General features: G+C 41.4%; 1 protein-coding gene across 4 annotated transcripts in view; it reads left to right on the top strand.

The window, feature by feature from the left end:
* The window catches only part of grm8b (glutamate receptor, metabotropic 8b), a 95,576-nt gene extending 74,021 nt beyond the window's left edge, over window positions 1-21,555 (top strand). For 2 of the 4 annotated variants that reach the window (XM_067493309.1, XM_067493310.1), the window contains exons 8-11: window positions 74-213; window positions 484-1,419; window positions 19,062-19,308; window positions 20,992-21,554. In XM_067493309.1, coding sequence (XP_067349410.1) covers window positions 74-213; window positions 484-1,419; window positions 19,062-19,308; window positions 20,992-21,041 — 1,373 coding nt within the window. In that variant the 3' untranslated portion in view covers window positions 21,042-21,554. Of the gene's footprint in view, window positions 1-73; window positions 214-483; window positions 1,420-19,061; window positions 19,309-20,991 lie in introns of all 4 variants that reach the window. The other 2 variants (XM_067493311.1, XM_067493312.1) reach the window with 2 other exon arrangements.
* Window positions 21,556-21,904: the final 349 nt, after the last annotated feature.

Genomic DNA, 21,904 nt, shown 5'->3' with positions numbered 1-21,904 from the left:
TGGCGATGTTAAATTTGGTGCTGACGTCCGCCCTGAGAGCTGTTATTTATTTTTTTGCTTTGTGCTTTCACAGGAAGTGCAGGGACTCCGGTCACATTCAACGAGAATGGCGACGCTCCCGGACGCTATGACATCTTCCAGTATCAGATCAACAACAGGTCAACAGCAGAATACAAGGTCATTGGACACTGGACCAATCACCTCTTCTTAAATGTAAGAGCCTAAACAGCCTTTGGCTAAAATAATCATCTTTACCTTGAAAACAACAGATTGACTAAAATTGCTTTAGAAAGTTTGGCATGAAGCTAGTAAGTGGACCTGTGCATACAATCTGTTTATTTCATGAATGATAAAACGTTACACTGTGACCTTTTATTTAAAATGGTGGTTGGTGGGTCATCTGACCCAAATTTTTGATTCTGAGCCGTTTGTTCCGTTTGAAGACAAACGTTGACCAGCCTCCTTCCTCCTCCCTCTCCTCAGATGGAGGCCTTGCAGTGGACCACCGGCGACTCCTCTCTGCCGCTCTCGGTGTGCAGCATGCCGTGCAGGACCGGCGAGAGGAAGAAGGTGGTGAAGGGTGTCCCGTGCTGCTGGCACTGCGAGCGCTGCGAGGGGTACCACTTCCAGGCCACTGAGTTCACCTGTGAGCTCTGCCCCTATGAGAAGAGACCTGACAAGAACCGCACCGGCTGCCAGCTCATCCCTATTATCAAACTGGAGTGGCACTCACCCTGGGCGCTGCTGCCTGTCTTCATCTCCGTTCTAGGTATCCTCGCCACCACATTTGTAATAATCACCTTTGTCCGCTACCACGACACTCCCATTGTGCGAGCTTCTGGGCGGGAGATGAGCTACGTGCTGTTGACGGGCATCTTCCTGTGTTACATTATCACCTTTCCCATGATCTCTGCACCTGATCTTGTCGTCTGCTCCTTCCGCCGGATCTTCCTCGGCCTCGGCATGTGCTTCAGCAATGCCGCCCTGCTCACCAAAACCAACCGCATCCACCGCATCTTTGAGCAGGGCAAGAAGGCAGTGACGGCACCACGCTTCATCTCACCTGCCTCCCAACTGGTCATCACCTTCTCGCTCATCTCAGTTCAGCTGCTTGGTGTCCTTGTCTGGTTTGCAGCCGACCCGCCGCACACCTTTGTGGATTATGGAGAGCAGCGCACACAGGATCCCGAGAACGCTCGCGGGGTCCTCAAGTGTGACATCTCTGACCTGTCACTCATCTGCTCACTGGGATACAGCATCCTCTTGATGGTCACGTGCACTGTTTACGCCATCAAGACACGCAGTGTGCCGGAGACCTTCAACGAGGCCAAACCCATAGGATTTACTATGTACACAACCTGCATCATCTGGCTCGCATTCATCCCCATCTTCTTTGGCACAGCACAGTCAGCAGAAAGGGTAAGTGTGCTCCGCTGATAATTAATGTGTTGCCATGTTTTACGTAACGTTTAGTCCTCCAGCAGAGTTTATAAATCAAAATTCACTGTGTCAGCAGCACCTACTTGTGTGACAATGATGGCACCATGGAAATAGAATCTCAACGGTGCAGATTCTATTTGCCTTTTTTTTAAATCATCTTTTTCTTTGGAGATGGTGTAGGGTGGGGGGAAGATAGGGTGAATAGTGGGTTCGTGATTTCAGAAAATACATATAAAACACTTTCTCAAGTCTATCCCTTAAACTTTAGCCAGTACTTAAAGGTCCTAAATCACCAAGTTGGCAACAATGGCAGGACAAAGCTGCCAACACAAGCCTAAAACTCTAATACATTATTATCCAGGAATGGCTCCCACCCAAGTCATGCTTCAGTGCTGATCTGATAGCTCAGAAATTGAATAGCTGGCTAATGAAATGCTATGTCATGGACTTATTGGCCTTATTAATTCAATTCAATTCAATTCAACTTTATTTATATAGCGCCAATTCACAACAAAGTCATCTCAGGGCACTTTACAGAATAAAGTCAAGATTATAAAGATATATAAAGAGAACCCAACAATTCCCCCTGGAGCAAGCCATAGGCAACAGTGGAGAGGAAAAACTCCCTTTAACGGAAGAAACCTCCAGCAGAACCAGGCTCAGGGTGGACGGCCATCTGCCTCGACCTATTGATCCTATTTTACTACAGTACAGAGTTCGTAAGTTTTTGGGACGTTGGCTTAGAAAGGCAATAAAAACTTGTTGACATGTTACATACCAAGTATTTCCCTTGCAAAGAGAGAAATACAACACCTCAGTTGGAGTAAGTCCATTCCAGCATGTTTTTTGGACTGGACTTAACTGGACTTGCTTCATGACGTTTTAATCAGTTTGGTCCTGGGATACTTTCCTAGTCAGTTTAACAGCCATTCACTCTTTGACTCATATGACAACAACAGCACAGATTTGACCCTAGAGACGCTCACCACCTAACAATTCCACTGATCAAACAAATGGGACTCGTACCAACTCAGAACCGATTAAGCCATGAAGACCATGAAGAATCTACACCTACATTAAGCTGGTCGAAAGCATCGTTTTCTCTCTGTTGTGTTTCCCATCCTGACTAAAAAGTGAAAGTGAAAGTGAACTTTTCTGAACCTGCCTCCAGAGGGTGTACATGTTTCCTCCTTTCCTGTGCTTATTGTCTTTTTTTAATGCGGGCAAAGGAGTTTGCAGAAAAGTGCTGGAATGCCTGATGTGGACGTACGTCGTTTTGAACTAACCAGACATTGTTTAATGAGGACAGGACTACAGTGACAGTTGACTGCTAATAATGTGAATTCCTTCAAACTGAAGAACAGTATCTCATATTTGTTTTTTTATTATGATATTTGTCAGTCTTAACAAACTTGACTGTAGACTGACTGATCGATGATCGATTACTGTATGATCACCACAGGCGCAATCCAGCCTGCTCTGCAGCCTCTTGTTGCAAAACTAATTAGAGCAGAATTAAATTTAGCTTGTTCAGACAACAGTTTTTGGTTTGAGTTTGCTGTAAGTGAGATGACAGATGGAGGATTTTGCTCATTATCATGTCTATGGGGAGATCTGGAGGACAGGTGGAGTGATTCACGGAGATCTCCTAAATATAGTTTATCAGTGTTTTTCTGCTGCTACTGTTCACATACTAAGGGTGTTGTATCTATGTTGTTTGTCTCTGACAGAGACAGATTTAAATTAGAAACACTTTCGGATTTAGTATTTATTTAATGCTAAGGAGGAAACAATTTAGATGTATCACATTTGCTATTTTAGGGGTGTTGAACATGAGTCATGTGTCCTGTCTTAGAGTTTGGACATAGGCCTGTGTTGTAATTCCCCATCTCTCTTCCCATGTGCTAGAAGATGTTCATTTCAGCAGAAAATGGTTTGGGATTCAGCAATAATTCTGAGACAATCTGCAGTCTGCAGCGAGGTGCTTCACCTAAATTCAACAAACAGCTTTTTCTGATACACTTTACTTAAAAAGGCATCGAGCTCCACCAAAATATCCCAACTACGATTACTTCTACTGCCTTAAGGGTTTATAAAAAGAATCATGGAAGGTAAAGGGTGAGGTTGGACTTTGGTGGTCATCTGAGTTTCCCTATGGCGGCATTACTCCGTTGACATTTGTGGCTTTTATCTCAACAGACATTAGACGGATTGGCTTAAATGTCTGTGCAGAGCAGGGTGAGTTTGCAGTGTTGGGCTTGGCAGTACAGATGTTCACACTTTAAATATTCTGGGCAACTGTAGGACTTCTTGATTAGTCCTAAAATGTGTTGCTCAAAAGTTAATTATTGACCTGGGAGCAGCACGTGAAAAAGGACTTGGATCCACTTTGAAAAACTCGGATGATGGGGATGAATGAGTTAAGTATCAACTCTATGTTAGCTTTACGCTAACAGACAAACTGACGGTGTATTTGTATGTTCAGCTCAGCCTCTGAATGAACTCATGAAAAGGTATTCTGGTTATTTCCCTCTGGTCGCTGTCTTTTTCCCGTCCTTTCTCTAGGTTTATGAAAATGTTTAATGAAGCTCTGGGATTTGCACCACATATCACATCCAGAATCTCAGACGAGCTGCAGTTTTTAAAAAAGATTGTTTTCAGTTTTTGCAGCACAGAATCCACTGCTTATGAACCTCAGGACCTCAGTCCTCTACACACTGTAGATTATACATCCATGATATCCACAGTGCAAGCAGTGTGTCAGCTGCTGCAGGTTGCATAATGACACCTGAGCCAAATGTACATGGACCTTTGGTGCTCAGGGTATTTTGTAACGCAACGATAAGAACCAGCTGAGTAACTCAAAACGTTCAGGTTTCTTCTGCTGCTCAGATCTAATAAGGAGTCGAAATGGCCGACGGCACTTTTAGCTTTACCTCAGGCTATTTTCACCCAGAGAAACGGCTGACGAAGCAGATTCAGGACGAACGTGCTCAGGTGAAAATTGCATCACCATCCGAAACAGGCAGAAGTGTCACATCACCATTACCACCCCCATCCCCACCCCAGAGAACAGGTCTGCAGACAGAAGTCACATTTTTCAGCAAAAATCCCAGGTTCTTAGGTAAAACAGGTTCCAAACACATACAAAGCATTTTACAAAGGACCCCTCAGCACAGATAAACACCCCCCCCCCCCCAGACTCAAAATGACACAGTGACACAGTTTTTGTTTTCTTTTGTGTATTTCTTTTTTTTTTTTTTTTGTCTTTCTTCAATCATCATTTTTATCTATGTCTAGTTTGCACATTTCTTACCCAATCCATGATTTTCCAGCAACATATAAGACAACTGAAGTTTTTCAGAGGCCCGGGAGCTGCTCTTGTGGCCCACAACACCTGTTCAGTTCACCTTTACATGCTCACTCTGTTATATCTTCTCATCCTGCTCACTGTAAAGATGCAAACAATGTGACAAGCTTTATGAAACCAAACCTGCACATCCAGTATTTACCATTTAATTTGAAACATGACATGACTTTGTTACACGAAATGATCCAAAGATAAACACTTTTTTTTTTCTCTCACATGACTCCAACACAAAAACAATTTCTTAGGTCATATAATCTCTACAATCCAACACCATTGGAAGCATCTTCATCTGGATGATACTGACAAAAGAAAACCATAGTAAAGTCAAAGAGTTAGTAACAGTTTGTTTACAAGAAATGCGAGTCGTGCAGTCAGAAGGTCGACTGCATTCATCACTGTGAATACACAGGAGCTCATTCAGTGACTGACTACAAGTTTGAGCTTTTTGCGTTTATCTGGCACTTTGAAGCTTTTCTCAGCCTTAAGATGCGATATAACGGCGCGAGCTGTGAAATAATTATCTAAAAATAATTCTGGTCAGCTTGGTGACGGTCTTATCTGATTGCTCTCCGCACTTTCATGTGGGTGAAGTGAATGATCTGCTACAAGATCTTTACTTAACTAACAAACCAGGCAGGTTAGCAGAGTTTCACTAAGCGCCTGCTTGTGGTTCGGTGCCATTCATCCCCAGACACCATCTGACAAAGGCTGTTACTGATGTCCAGGTGAACCTGTTACATTACTGCTCGCACTGCCATAAGCAGAAGATACTGAGAGGAGACAACAGACTGCTGACGCCCACTGTCATTTAACCCACTGGCTGCTGATTTCCAAAGCTTGTGAGTCATTTCCTTGAACAGATGTGTAAAAACTGCATATGAATAACTGGGTTAACTATGCTCCATGCAATCATTAAAATATGATCTGCACCAGGAGAAATCATCATCCGCCTATTGGTTAATGGATGTACACAGGTGTGACCTCAACTCCAGTCACGTAGTCAGTGAATCAGGAGATTTAACAAAGAATGGCCTGTAAACAGTGATCCAGACCATAAACTTCAGAGGTTAAATGAGGCCACAAAATATACAGAACAAATCTGACTTATTATTTACAGTTTCAGGTGTAGAACAGCAGCTACAGTGACTTCACCCACTGGCATGGGGCTGCGAGTGGCAGGGTGGAGGAGCTGGACGCTTGATGTCTGGTCGCCAGAGAAATTTGGAGACCAATGCAGAATCACAGGGCACCTATGCCGCCTAAAGGGCAACTTCATTAATTATTCAACTTACTTCCTATTGCATTAGTTTGAGGAGTAAATTTATATAAATGACATAAAACTTCCATCTACCTTCCCTGTATAAAAAGATCTCTCTGCTTCTACCTGAAAAACTCCTCCAGGTGACATCATCGATTGGAATATTTCAATTTAGATACTGTCTTCTTCTTGTTTATACTACAGAAGAAGTAGTCCTGGTCCACACGTATTTCCTGGACTCTTCCAGATGAACACTTGGTTATAAAAACAGGCCCAAATGATCTGTAAATGTTCTGCACTTATGTAGCGGTTTTCTACCTTTTGGACCTCAAAGCACTTTACACTGCTTCTCATTCACCCATTCACACTCACAATCACACCAACACTCATACACCGATGGGGGAGCTGCTATGCAGCTGGCCAACACTCATCGAGAGCAACAAAGTTGGGGTTTAGTGTCTTGCTCAAGGACACTTCAACATGTGACCGGAGGAGCCAGGGATGGAACCAACAACCGTGAGATTGGTGGACGACCGCTCTACCTTCCGGCGCCACAGACCTGGAAGTGTTTTGCAGAGGTATTTTTTATAGAGGGAAGCATTAATGTAAACGCACTCCCCAAACTAGAACCATAGGAAGCCAGTGGAAAAATGGTGAAGTGTGCGGTTCCTGTGTTACACCACGAGATGTAGAACTCAAACACTTTACGTTGGACCTAGTTTTGGAACTAAATCAATCAACAGCACTAGTAAAGAAGACCTGGAGCAAGTGGAATGCTTCAAAAATACGACACCACAGTTAACCAATAAATGTGTCATTTTAAATCTAACTCTCCTTGATTCTTTCGGAATTTACAGCAATTCACGGGGTTGTCATGGTGACTTGACCGTTATCTGTGCTGTAAATAAACACTGCACCAAAAAAGCAGGTCAGGAGAGCTATAAGTGACAGCCGTGAGAGGACAGACAGCGGTGGCACAGACTCGGCCACCAGCTGTGTTAGATTTGGATGTGTTGATACAGTGCAGGCAGCCTGAAGCCTGGAGCCTCAAACAGAGATGAGCAGCAGGTAACAGAGGCTGATAAGCTCACTGATTTCTGTAGATTTTTCATTTTCAAACTTACAGAGCTGAGCACCAACTGTTATCAGACTTCACACAGCTCCCTCTGAAGACACAAAAGCATATTTGCAGCACTGCTCCCCCCAACACCTGTAAACAGACTTTGATGTGTAAAATCACTGCACTTCCCCTTTAGGGGTTTCTATAAAGGACATCAGGGAGTTACTTGTTTACTTCCTTTGCCTAATTAGACGTTCACCTCCATTATTGCTGTGAACCTCCTCTCCACTTCTGTCATGTCTGAGCAGGTTTTAATGCCAACAAATACAAGTGACAAAATAAAAGGTCATCGAGGCCTGAAGCCCAGTGTGTGCGTCTGTCCAAACTGAGGAGATCCTCATTGGTGCTGGATGATTTCAGGAGGTATGACTTCTGTAGGTGCGGGGCCTTGCACTCGATGAAGATGACAGCGGAGGCTTTCTGTCAGCGTCATCAGCTCATCATATGCTCCTCAGACTCGCACCGCATTATTTATCAAACTAAATTTCTATTTGTGGAGTGAGAAATTCAGTGCTCAAGTGCAAAGTGTGAAATATTCACTGTCTGTTCTAAAAATAATCTCTGCAGCAAACGTCACCGCTGTTTTTTGGTCTGTTACAGGCATTATTTTCAAACTTCTGACCATAACGTAGAGGTTTTCATGTTTCAGACACAATCCAGAACAAACCCGATGTGCATGAATTCTTTTTCAAAAGAATAAAAAAAAGGCACCAAATCTGAAAGGGACTTGAGGATAATTAGACTTGATGCAGAATGTGCTGGAGCTGAACTAACCAGGTGACTGTAAGTCGTGCAGTAAGGTTGGATCCCCTTATTTTAAAAAGTAAAAAAGAATAAAACAAAGATTCTTTTCACCAGAATAATATGTAATCTACATTCAGCTAGTAAAAATATTCCTACATCAGAAATGAAATCTAACTTTTAATTTATTTATCAAGGGGGGGGGGGGGGGGGGGTACAAACTTTAGCACCATACTTATCTGAAGCTGAATTCTCACACGGTATTAACAGCTTTGTACTGGGCTTTGTGCCGGGTACAGCTGGGACCAACACACACACACACACACACACACACACGAGCCGGAGAGTGAATTATAAGCACAACAGAGCAACTGGGCCCTGAATGCAGCACCGGCTGCCTGATGAGGCCTTCACATTCACGTAGAGGGAGAGGAATCCGGGCGGCTGTGAGCAACTCACGCCTCTTTAATGAACCGGGCTTTGATATTCAGGCAGAGGATCCCACAGAAGATTAACATGCAGCTTCCACCAACAAGCAGCTCCTCCGGGGAATCCAGCTCCTCTGACCTCCACTGATGAGCTGCTTTATCATATTAATATGCTAACGGTGATGTTATGATCAGCATCTCCAACCACTTCACGCTGCCAAAATGATTTGAAAGAATGAAAATCACATGTCAGAGAGGAGCAGAAGATTTTTCTGTATCTCCGAGTTTAGTAAGGACTAAATATTTGTTTAAAAAGGTCATGGACTGACATGTAAGGACTGGAGATATCAAGTTTTTTTTCTACGATTCTGGATAAAGTCGCGTTTTAAATTTGATGATTGTTTTAAAATAGAATAAAATGTGTTGTCAGGAATGATCTTCATAATGTTTCTAGTTTTTATTTTGTTTTGCTTACTGCTGTTCTGCGACATTGATTCATGCTTCTGTATATACTTGTCCCTGTAATATAAACAAACAGTATGAATCCCATATTTACCTTTGATACCAAACTAAATGTATCCTTTTATTTGTGCGAACTCGTTGTGGCACTCAACCCGGCAGGTTTTAGTTTTTTTAGTTCAGTAGCCTTGAACGCTGCTGCAGTTACAATGAGACATTTTTGTCTACACTTGTTATTGGACATTTTAGGACATGAATGGCGTGGCTCTATTGGGCTTTCAGTGATTTCTTGAATCCGTTTTTTGAATGACTGTACAACATATATTTATAATTGAAGAAACAGGGTGTATTTCATTTTGGGTTTTCAATCATCAACATCATTATATGTTGTGTTGATTCACAGCACTTTTCTGCACATAGTGGTGTCTGACAAGGCTCTGTCCTGTTTTTGAACTATTTCTTTCCCCTTGGCCATATTTTCAGGGAATTTGGTTTTCACTTCCACTTGTTTACAGACGATACCCAACTGTATATATCCACCAAGCCTGACTCTGCTGTTAAACCTACCTGTCTTATAAATTGCTTACATGAAGTAAAATCGGGGTTTACTTTGAACTTTCTTTAGCTTAATAGTAATGAGACTGAGGTTGTTCTCATAGGCACCAGATCCATCCTTTCTAAGTTAAGGACTTTCTTGGTTCCCATTGATGGGTTCACTGTCTCCCCTTCCCACCAGATTAAGATTTTGGCTGTTTTCTTTGATAGCGCCTTATCTTTGAAATCCCATGTCAATAGCACTACGAAAACCTGTTGATTCCATGTAACATTGCTCGTCTTAATCCTGCTCTCACCCTGCGAAACACTTCTCTCACTTCCCATCTTGACTGCAGTAATGTTCTGTTATCTGGTATCTCACACAAGCTCCTCCATAAAGTTTAACTGGACCTGAATTCGCCTGCTTGTTTTATAACCCGAACTCCCACCATGAAATATCATATTGATTTTAAAATTCTTCTCCTTACTTTTAACGCTCTTCATAACCTTGCTCCATACCTTTTAGAGCTCCTACAGTCCTATACCCCTCCCCGTTTTCTTTGTTTTTCTACTAGGGTTCTTCTTTCCACACCTTCCACATGTTTGATGGGCTCTAGAGCATTAGTTGCACTGCTCTCCCTCACAACATTCACAACACCGATTCTTTATCTTCATTCAAATAATTATTTAAGCCATTATTCTTTGTGATTTCTCACTTTTCCCTGTTTTCAGCTAATCATCCTTATGAGGCAATTTTTATCCTTTAGGTAGTTTGTTATACTTGTTGTTCTCACCCTTAAGTGACCAGAAAGGCGCTTTCAAATAAAATGTATTATAATGATGATGATGATGATGATGATGTCACTCCTAAAGGCTGCATTATTCCTTCCACAACCAGCTGTGAAATGTGTGCGTTGGTAGAGATACCATCTAGCTGATGGTTTGAGGCTATGATCTAAAACATTCTGAGGTAGTGCTGAGTCTGTGTGCAGTGGCAGTAAAACAGCCTCTGTGTTGTTGGGGTTTGAATGTCTCACCTTTACTCCTCCAAACATAACTCTAGAGATTGTGGCCAAACAATTTAATGTTTGTTTCATCGAACCATAAAACTTTCCTGCAAAGATTTGAGCAGCTAAAAACTTTTCGCAAGCCCTAAGGTGTCAAGGTTTTGGACTAATGTTCCTGGTAACTTGAAGAAGTAGCATATTTTAAATGGATGTAAATGTGCTGTCATTTTAAACATGAACGGCTCAGTGACAATTTTATAATTTGCGGGACATAAAAAAACCCAGCAGTTTTTAACACGTTTTATAGAGTCACTCCTCAGGTTGGCACCTTCAAGGTATCAGCCACCTGGTACTGAATATAAGCTTCAGAACCCGGCTGGTATGACGATATACTGTATGACACACATTTACACAGAAGAGAAGCTCAGAGCAGAGCCATTAAGCATCTTTCTGGTCCCTGGATCAGACCGAGAACCGGCCCGAGAGATTATTCACCTCATCAGGCCAAAATAATTTAACCCAACCTGAATGATACACTTACAATCTTTGTTACAGCTTTCTGTACGAACGCCAAAGTCTTGAGGTGTCTCTCTTATTACTGTGCTTTTAAGCGTTTTAAACCTAAAAACTGCCTTTTGTATAGCTGACACGTACAAGTGGATGCAAAAGTTTGCGTTGCCTTATTTTTTTAAGACCAAAATTAGTTAAACAAAGATTCTTTTTCTCATCAATGTATTCAATGCACATTTAGGTTGTACAAATGTTCCTTCACCAGAAATGTTTTCTTGATGGGGATGCAAAGTTTTGCACATTTACTAACTAATGAAAAGGATTCTTTGTTGACTTTTTTTGACATGATAAAATACAGAGATACAAATGTTTTGTTCAAGAGGAATAAAGCTGTGACCTAATTCTGAGACTCAGGACAAACCACAGTACAGTCTAAAGATGAGAGCTGGGGGAGTGTTTGAGGATTTGGAGGAATCTCTTGCTCATTCCAATAAAATTACAGAAAAGGAATTATGCTGTAAATCTTTAGAGAGACTTTTTTTTTTTTTATCTTTAAGAAACCACAGGGGGTTCAGTTGAAATACTGGCTTGTATGAAAATGAACTCACTGGTTCATAATTAAGTGTTTTGACATGACAGTGATTAGTCACAAAGAAATAAAGTTTTTTCTTTTTTGGCACCGGAGGTTTCACCGAAAAAATTACAAATTACACTCATTAGTATACGTCAACATGTGGCAGTGATTGTTTGGGTTTATCAGTTGATTATTAACATAAAAACTGTTGGAAAATAACCTCATTATACTTCAGTTTTTTTGTCTTTTATCATCCTCTCTCCTCTGTCCTGCTGCTGCTGCTGCTGCTGCTGACTTTCAGATTTAATATTTGCTGCTCCAGTTTCACTCTGTCCTCAGCTGCTCACAGATCTGACTGCCACAGTCCTGAGCTTTCAACCAGTTCTGCTTTGATCAGGCAGGAAGGTGAGGTCCAATCCAGATTGACTTAGAGATCTGCAGCCACTGGATTCAGTCTTCCATTAACCTGCCAGGGTTCTTTTGCACCTTTAAATATTCTTAACCGGAAAGTTTAAGTTGGAGCGAGTGCAGCCCAGGGCTTCATGCTTCATTATATCGAATACCACACATTAACACATTACTGCTGTGTCCACTGAGCAAATCATACGAAACACGTATGTATATATGTATGTGCTCATAAAAACATCTGATGGTTAACAAGCTAATGGTTCACTGAATCCTAACCAGTTCTCATAATTTGGGGCATTGATGGATTAGCGAACAGCCGAACTGAGCACCTGCCCAGAGCTCAGATAAAAGAAGCTAAATGAAGATCATAATAGTCGGTGTAGCCCAGTCAAAAACTTTATTTATAGACAGAAATACAGGAACAAGTCAAGTCAATACATTGAGTTCGAAAAGTTAAGAGGTTTCTCATTATAGTGATTTCATTTCACATATTGAATTCATTGTCTACCTACTGCTGTAAGGACATGTTTGCATTTGTATTGCTTGGTAAATACGTCTGGATGTGTCATTTTAATGCTGTTTTAGTATATAATAATATACTATAATAATAATATTTGCACGCATGTCGGCATGATAACAGTGTTTGGTTAACGTGTGTTGATGTTGTAAGCTATTGTAAAGCTAACATGAACTCGGACTGAGCTTGTCAGAAGCTTTTAATAAGGGAAGGGAATATCTGGTTTTCATCATCCCTCATCATTCTCTACCAAGTTTCAGCAACTCATACTTTTGTGACATTGACTACTCAAGGTGTTTGTGGCTACTAAGAAATACATGCATCTGCATAAGTTTTGTTTGTTACTTGCTTTGCAAATGACGTAACCACTAAGTTTTGGCTCACCGTGCTCACAAGCATCACCTCAGGCCCTGCAGCCATTTATTTTACTATTCAATTCAATTCAACTCCAAGTCATCTCAAGGCACTTTACATAACAAAGTCAGTCACTAGAGAGATATCTAATGAAAATCCAACAATTCCCCTTCGAGCAAGCCTATAGGCAACAGTGGAGAGGAAAGACTCCCTTTAATTGCAGGCTCTTTAGTTACTGGGGCATCCTGAAAGTAGGGAATTACAGTAGTCCAACCGTAAGGTAACAAATGCATGGACCAGTTTTTCGGCGTCACTTTGTAACAGGATGCTCCGAATTTTGGCAATGTTCCGTAGGTGGAAGAAGGCTGTTCTAGATATTTGTTTTATATGTGAGGTAAAGGACAGATCCTGATCAAAAATAACTCCAAGATTCCTTGCAGACTTATGCCATCTACACTAACGATATGGTTGGTCATCATATCTCTGGGCCCAAATACTGTGAGTTCAGCTTTGTCTGAGTTTAGAAGTGAAAAGTTATGGAACATCCAGACCTTTATGTCTTATAGGCTTGAAGCTTGATCAACTGATTATTTTCATCTGGTTCCATAAATAAATATAGCTGGGTATCATCAGCATAACAGTGGAAATTTATGGAGTGTTTTCTAATTATGTTGCCTAAAGGAGACATATATAAAGTAAAAAGTATTGGTCCTAACACAGAGCCTTGTGGAACTCCATAGCTAACCTTTGTGCGTATGGAAGATTCATCATTAACATGAACAAATTAAAAGATGTAAACCAACCTAGTGCAGTTCCTTTAATCCCAATTTCATCTTCCAGTCTCTGTAATAAAATGTTATGATCAATGGTATCAAATGCAGCACTAAGATCTAACAGAACAAGTATAGAATCCATTATCTGAGGCCATGAGAAGATCGTTGTTGACTTTTACCAGTGCTGTTTCTGTACTATGATAAACTCTAAATCCTGACTGAAAGTCTTCATACTAATATTCCTGCATTTAGTTAACTCCTTTTTCAAGGTTTTAGAAATAAAGGGGAGATTGGAAATTGGACTAATACACCTGGGTCAAGACAGGGTTTTTTCCTGTGGTACCTAGCCTTTCATGTCCTTTTTAAGGACTATTTATTTTCAGTTAGGACTGAGTGAGTGTGGGGACCCCCTTTAGTTATTGGTTGTAATTGTGTTCTAGGGTAATTTAAAGAAAAGGGAACTTATTGTAAGGTTTGTACATTATTTTACACATGCCTTTATCTGTCATTTTAATGAATTATTTCATATTTTAAAACTATATAAATGTATTATTTGCATTTAAAGGTTTGTGTATGAGTGTTGTGTTTAAAAATTAATAAGGCTTTTATCATTAGAAAAGAATAGGACATCTGGGAAAACAGTAAAATTAGTAAAAGTAATCAAAACAAAATTCTTAGTAGCAATTTAGTTTCAGTAAAATGTAAATTCCTCCTAAATTCTATTCCAGAGAATAAAATCTTTAATTCGCTCATTTGTTAAAACAAGTCTATATGGCACACCATGAATTACAGTACCCGGGGCCCCGCCCATAGTACTACAACCCCATCTACATACATCAGTACTAACCCCAAAGACAGATGTGTGATGATCATTAAAAGATAAAACAAACACGATGATCTTTTTTTTTTTGTTCATCTCATTTTACACCAAATGTGACTTCCTCAGCCCTGACTGGTTGTCCGTGTTTCGGCCTCCAGCATTTCCTCACTGTGTCACCAGGCTCCTCTGACCTTCAGACTGCTCATAATGTGGGTTTTTCAACAACAGATTGCACTGGAGAGGCCACATAAATCACTTCAGAGCGCGTGTGTTTCTCTCCAGCCCACAAATCACTTTATGCTTCACTGTCTGTCATATATTTTCATAATGATTCCTTGATGTCTTGCTGGAATCACCGCCGGTGTCGTTTTGGGCTGTTGGGGGGAATCTCACCATCTGTCGCCATGTTGCCTTCCTCCCTCTTGGTCCTCGAGACGGAGCGTAGCCCCATCAAGGATTCCCCGCCGTCAGTTTGACACTCAGACTGAAAACCATTAACCCGGTCCTCGACTTAAATGATGCAGTTGCCATGGCGATATGTGCAGGGCGTTGTGTGCTGAGAGCCCATATACAGGTGTGTTGTGACAGCTGCTGCCGGGGGAGGGGGGGGAGGGGAATCTGAGGTTTGTGCTGCCTGGTTGAGCTCTGCGCTGTGTGTGTGGTTGAGTGAGCTTAAATAAGCCTGAGCGCTCTGTGATAACTGAGCTGAGACCTTGTATCTTGCTGCTGCAGCAGGCGGCTGGTTTTCACCACAAAACAAGTTTTATCTGCGTCAACACTGGGGACGAGGGAGAATACATACGACACTTCAGTGCGTTGTATCACAATTTCAAACAGATGCTGGACGCTGATGCCCGATAATGTGTCTCATTTGGGTTGTTCTGCAGCCTTTGGAAAGAAACTGCTGCTTCTTTTTCCTCAGTACTAAGTAAAAGTGCAGGTACTTTTGTAAAAAAAGTGGCAGAACCACTTCAAATTATCTACTCAAGTAGAAGTATGTGCACTTCAATATGCGGATGTACTTTACTAAAAAGGGGCTGTAATAATCCTACTGAACATGGTTCTGAGGATATATATTGTCCAAGTCCAGTCTAGTCTTGTTCTACAGTTTCCGCTTCTTTTGGCTTCTCCCACCAGGAGGCACCACAGCAGATCATCTCCATCTAATCTCCATCTTCCTCTACTACACTAACCTCCTGCGCGTCCTCTGTCACCACCCATTAACCTCCACTCTGGTGGCTTCATCCTCAGCTGTGTTCTCCTGGTATAACCCTCCTCTGCACAAACCCAAACCATCCAAGTCTCTCTTCTCTCACCTTGTGCAAAAACTGCCCCTCCAATAATCCTGTCCATTCAGCCACTCTTCAACTCTGCCACCTCCAGCTCTGCCTTCTGTCTTTCCTCCAATCCAACTTAGTGTAGCAGGTCTTCACTCTTGCAGATACTCTTCTAAGATTTGTTCCAAGTTTCTGCTGAAATCTAACATGTTCAGCTCTCGTTAACTTTAACTTCTATGCAGACTCAAGAAAAGAGACACTTCGAAAAACAGTTTCTAACAAATCGTCCACATTAATTTTATTTCTTCATTAATTCAATCAGTCAAACTTTGTTTCTACAGCACATTTTCAACAGTTTAATGAAATTCAAAGTGATTTACAGATTAATGCCACATTGATAAAATCAATGGAACATGATAAAAAACCAACAAAACAAATTAATTAATTTGAAACTATTTAAAAAACACACTAGGGGCTTCATATCAGTGAAATTCAACTTTAGAGGAGAAAATAATTTTTATGAATTCATTTCCCCTTTGTGCCGTAAACTGCCAAAAAGTTTGAAAGATAAAACAAAAAAATCCAGTAAATAATTAAATTAGGGGCAAATATCTTACTACTACTTTGATGTGACAGTTTTAGCCACTGTGGTAGTTGTTTTGCAGGTGCGGATGCAAAATATATTCACCTAATAAATGATGATGTACTATATTATTATGGGTTAACCACCTTTTAGCATGTGGTCTGGTCAAGTCTGTGCTTTTCATGTAGAAGAGCTGAGTAGTTCCACCACTTCTTTGATGCATAAGTATATATTTTAGCAGAAAAACTCAAATACATCAGTTTTTTTGCTGTTGTGTTCAGCATCATTTTTGTAAATTGTCAGGTAGATTAACATTTGTTAATTTCTGTTTCCTCCTAATTTCACATTGGATCTAGGGCTGCTAATGTTGGGGTGGTGTTGACAACATGTTGTTCGTGACTGTAAAGTGAGTGATACTGCTGTTAGGTCAGTTAGTGCTGTGACTGAGCAGAGGATAAGATCTTTAAACAGTTCTTTCCATCAGTAACAACTCAGTTACAGCACACTGCGGCTAAAGATAACACAGAGGATCAATAGTCTTGAATGGGCTCATAAATGCAGCACCGAGCTCAATGATGCATTCAGGGTCATCTGTCAAACTGAGATGAGGAGAGTGTCTGTGTTTAAGACAGAGATTATCGGGAGTTAGTGGTCGTCCAGCTGTTGGTTCATTACAGATAGCATTTGATTTATATTGTAAGAGCTCTAGTGGTTCAGTGTGAGAGTTTAAATAGCTCTATACCTGGGTGTGACCAAATGTGACCAAAATCTCTAAAGCAGGCTTGTATCAAAGACGTATTTCTCTCTTTATTGTATTTATCTCTTTACAAGATTATTCCATCATGTTTACCTGCTGTCTTCAGAGATGAACTAGACTGTAAACCTTTCCATTGCCCATCAGTAGGACAACAATCATGTTCTCTTTTAGTATAAGCACCTTTTAAAGTTGCTTACGTTTTGCAGAAATAGAACAATTTCTGCAGACAATTTTCAGCCGTTATTTGTAGGAGTCAATAAACAATTTAATAGGAAATATTGTCGGGAAGAAAAAACGGAATAATTTGTACAGAGCTCAGCAAGTGTTGTTTGTGTGCATTAATTATTAATGTGAGCTGTTGATTTACTGTGGTACCTGTGATTTGGTATTAAGCTGCCTGAACAGACACTTTCACTGGCACTGAACTTGCATCGTTTGGGTCTCGTTTGAGTAGAACATGTAACTAAATGCCATAAAACTTCTCTCTGATTTTTGCATATGTGAAAACATTTCTCCACTTCTTCCTGAAAAATGCCTCCAGATGACATCGCTTGGAGGAACCTTCATTTCAGATTGTGTCATCTCATTACTCACACTATGAAGGTTGTAAGCGTGATCGACCTGCTTTTTTAAAACAAAAAAAACTCCTCCAGATGACATCACTATCAACTATCTGGGTGATGTCATCTGGAGGAGTTTATCAGATGGAAGCAGAGAAATAGGGGGGGGGAGGATGGGAGAGCGGGTGCTGAAGTCGCTGTTTTTTCAGTGCTGCTCGTCTGGTTTAAGTTGTTTGAGCTGCCATATAAGTAAAATGCATTGTTGTTGTTATACGTTGTAGTTACAGCACATCACAGGAAAACTGAGACGTGGTCGAAATCTTTAGTGGAACTTGTTTTAATCACTCGATTTAATTCCATATTTCCAATGTAAAAAATTTACTTAGTTTAATATTTCATTCTGTTCCTTTGTGCCCACAGCTGAGCAGAAATGATTTTTTTCATAAGCAGAAACAAGCAATTCCTGTACACAAGTAGATTTTACTCTCAGAATTTGTTGATTTAAATTCAGACATTTTAAGGCAGAAATGAGTTTTTCATGGGGTTTTCACTTTGAATTTAACTGAGGGCAAAAAAATCAGTCGTTAATCAACCAAAATAAAACTTTCGGCTGCCCCGTGTAGTTCTGCTTCTTACTGAAACACGGCGTCTGTATCCTTTTAAGAAATGTGTGAAACCTTTGCGGTTACTCGTTACGCAACCTATGTCGCATCCGCAGGGGCCGACTTCATCTTGATGCAATTGTCCGAGAGCCTCTGACATACAGGGATAATAACTTACCAAATTTCACCTCCACCCCCCACATCACTCCATCACTACACGTTCTCCTGCATCTGTGTATTAAATGTACACGTTTGCTGCACTGCAGCGGAAGGTAGCCGTGTTCAAGCTTTGACTGGAAGAGTGCTGTGCTGTGTTTGTGTTCTCCTTCTGCCATCCTCCCCCACTGTTTTTATTCTCCACAGTTTAAGTGCGTGGCAGGATGGTAGGTTTGTGTGTACTTGTTGTCAAATAAATTAATCTGTGTAACAGTCTCAGCAACAAACCCAAATATGAAACTGAATTATCCCAGTGGGACTGCCAGGAGAAAGAGGACAAAGGAAAGCAGCATCCGGGGGACAAGGAAAGTACTGATGCTTGTAAGTTAGCAGTTCTTGTCTGGCAAGCAGCAAATTACTGCATCCATGGCCATCGGAAGAAGAAAATAGGGACAAAATTGAACATAATCTGAGAGTCTTTATATAAATCTATCTTTATGTATCTGCATTATTTGATGCAGCACATTACTGCTTGGAAACACTTATGCAGGTCTGATATTGCCCTCAATGACAGAACCTGTAGGTCCGTCCAACACACAAAACTGATCCGAGGCAAAACCAGCTCAGTGGTCCCTCTTTCTGGTGCTTCTTCTCCCGTCTTCTCCCCAATTTGGCGTTTGTACTTCACTGATTTCATTTAAAGCCAAAGATGTGAGTGATGGCCTAACTTGGTTAAATATGGATCAGTTTTAAGTTGATAAAAACATGAAAAACAGCAAAGTTAAAGTTATCATCTCTCCGTTTTCTCCTCAGATGTACATCCAGACAGCCACGCTGACCGTCTCCCTCAGCCTCAGCGCCTCCGTCTCTCTGGGGATGCTGTACATGCCGAAGGTCTACATCATCATCTTCCACCCTGAGCAGAACGTCCCCAAACGCAAACGCAGCTTCAAGGCCATCGTCACCGCTGCCACCATGACCAGCAAGCTGTCTCAGCTGGCGGCCGAGCGGCCCAACGGCGAGGTGAAGACAGAGCTTTGCGAGGGCATGGAGGCCAGTGGTGAGTGGAGCGTAGGGCTTCTTACTGTAATCTGCTATCCGCACATAGTCCCCTCGGCAATTTCTACCGGGCTTGGGACCGGCACTGCACTGCTGGTGGTGGGGATGGACAGTGGTGTTCAGTGTCCTGCCCAGGGACAAACCTACTAACTGTCTTTGAGAATCAATACAGTATCACAATAATCATGTGTATAGGTTTTTTCCACCCGTAATCTCGAATCCACTTCTAATCAAGCGTATAAAATCACAGTGTTATTGATTTACAGCTGGCATTTTAGCTTCATGCTTAAACAAATTTACAACGTTTCCTTCAGGGAGACATACAGGGAACCGTACGAAGCTTTTACTGCCGTTGCCGAACTCACATTTGAAAAAACAACTCACTCAACACATTTGCTTGTATGGCAGCACCATGTTGAAGTCAGCTTGTCTTCAGTTTGATCCATTCGAGACCAGATGTGAACATTATTATCGGACTAGTCCCACGTCTGTGGCTGCTAAAGTAGGATCATTCACAATGGAGGGAAATTCTGCCGAACATGAAACCAGCAGTTTTTTTAGTAAAGGTGAATTATTCCCTGAACAAAGGTGCTAGAGGACGGAGAGTGAGACCATGTGGAGTGAAGAGTCCCAGTGAAGCATCTCTACAATAACGGGGATTTAACAGGAAGCTGTCTTGAGTTTAAGATGTCACCTGAGACCAGAACCGATGAAGCCAAACTGTTTACAGCTCTAAGTTGCACTTCAAAGCCACTTCTTGGCCTGTCAGCAGAAAACTGGGAGGTGTTGGATTGTTTACTCGTCCAAGATGTGCTGACTGATCGGCTTTATCCAACAAGCAGCAGCTCCCACGTCAGTGTAACTTTCTCTATACAAGGTGAAACTTCCTCTTTCACCCTGCCCTCCTCAGTGGTACCACGAGTCGCTACCGCATCTTCCCCGCCTTACTCAATCGGCACATTATCAAATAATTCAGTGGCCCATTCTAACCTCCTATCAGTCCATATTTATGTATATTCAGTAGGTGACCTTTGCCCTCCCAGGAGGATCAGCAGGTTTCTTGTGGTCTGGATATGATAATGAACTTAATCTACTTTGTTAAGATTAGGCACCGAAACTAGTTGTTAGATGCAGGTAAAGATTATGAGTTTGATTAAAATGCCGAAGTACAGTTTTACATCTGTAGGAGCTCCAACGTCAGGACTCCCAAGTCCTCTGTGTTATCGCCCACCTGTCCTTAAAGTCCGTCCTCATCCTTTCTTTTGTCATATTTACTACAGACTCTAGGTGTTGGCTCGTGGTCAGACTGCTGGGAGGAACTACAGGCTAACAGGTGTAGGTGTTGTGAGCCAGCTCATACCGAGCAGCAGATGATGATGTAGTCTACATGTTTTTCAAAGTAAACAGTCCATGAATCTGAATCTGATGAAACCTTATTTGTGAGACATAAACTTGGACTAGACTTGTACATTCATGTTATGTCGTATGTTTTTTTTTTTAAAACAGTGTTTAATATTTTAATAGTAACTCAGTCAAATTGATGCAAGAGGAATTACTTTTTTTTTTGTGTGTAGTATTGTTAGTTTTGGGCTTAATGTAAAGCATGGAAGGAATTTAAAGTGGCACAGAGCAGTGAAAGTAACATGTCACTGCACCAACCTGCTGTTTTCTGTTCTCTCCCCAGTGCCGTCAACAAAAACTACCTACGTCAGCTACACCAACCACGCCATGTGAGGGGGCAATGCCTTTGACACAAGTGTGTCCTGGGACAACAAGCAGATTCATGTCAGACTTCACAGCAGGCATCAGAGAGCCAGACGCAGAGATGAGGTGCTCTGAAAAATCCGACCAATCATAGCAACTGACAAACTGAAGCAATCATCTGTGGTGTTTTTATGTTTACAGACAGCAGGGAACAAGGTGCCAAAAACCTAAAAGGATCAAGGTACTGCAGGAGGATGGTGGGAGGCAAAAAAATTGAAACAAGTCTTTAAATACAAAAAGAGAGTGTGGGGACCAATGATATTTGTTGTTATTCTTATTGTGTGTACGCAAAAAAAAAAAAAGCTCGTGGTTGTGAAAATTTCTGATTCTTGTCTCATGTCGTCCGTCCGTCGACCTGCATTATGAGATGAGTCTGTCGCTGTTGTCGGCCAACTGAACGGTAGCTTTTGGATGTGAAACGTCTAAATGCCATGGTTGAAGTGAAGCATGCCTGTTTTTATACAAATGATCTATTTATAATAAAGGAATGTTTCACACACCGGTGCCACGTTTGGGTCTGTTTAAGTATCAGAGCACGAGAACGAGCGACGAAGAAGAGCCATCGTGGTGTTTTGTTAAGTGGAAGCGTCCAGAAATGATGTTGATCCTTCCTGATGCAGGTATGTGCACTTCATGATATTCATAACTATTCATAACACTAAAACAAACTACAAGTTTCACTCACATTTGTCTGTGCCTGAAGACCTATGTCCTCCACTATTGTCCAAAAGCTATTACAAATGTGTGTCCCATCACACTGCTCCACTAGGGGACGTGTTTCTTCATTCCAAAACTCAAACACAAGTCTCAATGGAGGAAAACTGGATCATCTT

The sequence above is a fragment of the Channa argus genome, chromosome 23, assembly GCF_033026475.1.
Source record: "Channa argus isolate prfri chromosome 23, Channa argus male v1.0, whole genome shotgun sequence".
Classification (NCBI taxonomy): domain Eukaryota; kingdom Metazoa; phylum Chordata; class Actinopteri; order Anabantiformes; family Channidae; genus Channa; species Channa argus.
The sequence above is the reverse complement of the archived record's forward strand: the minus strand, read 5'-3'. Positions and strand labels throughout refer to the sequence as shown.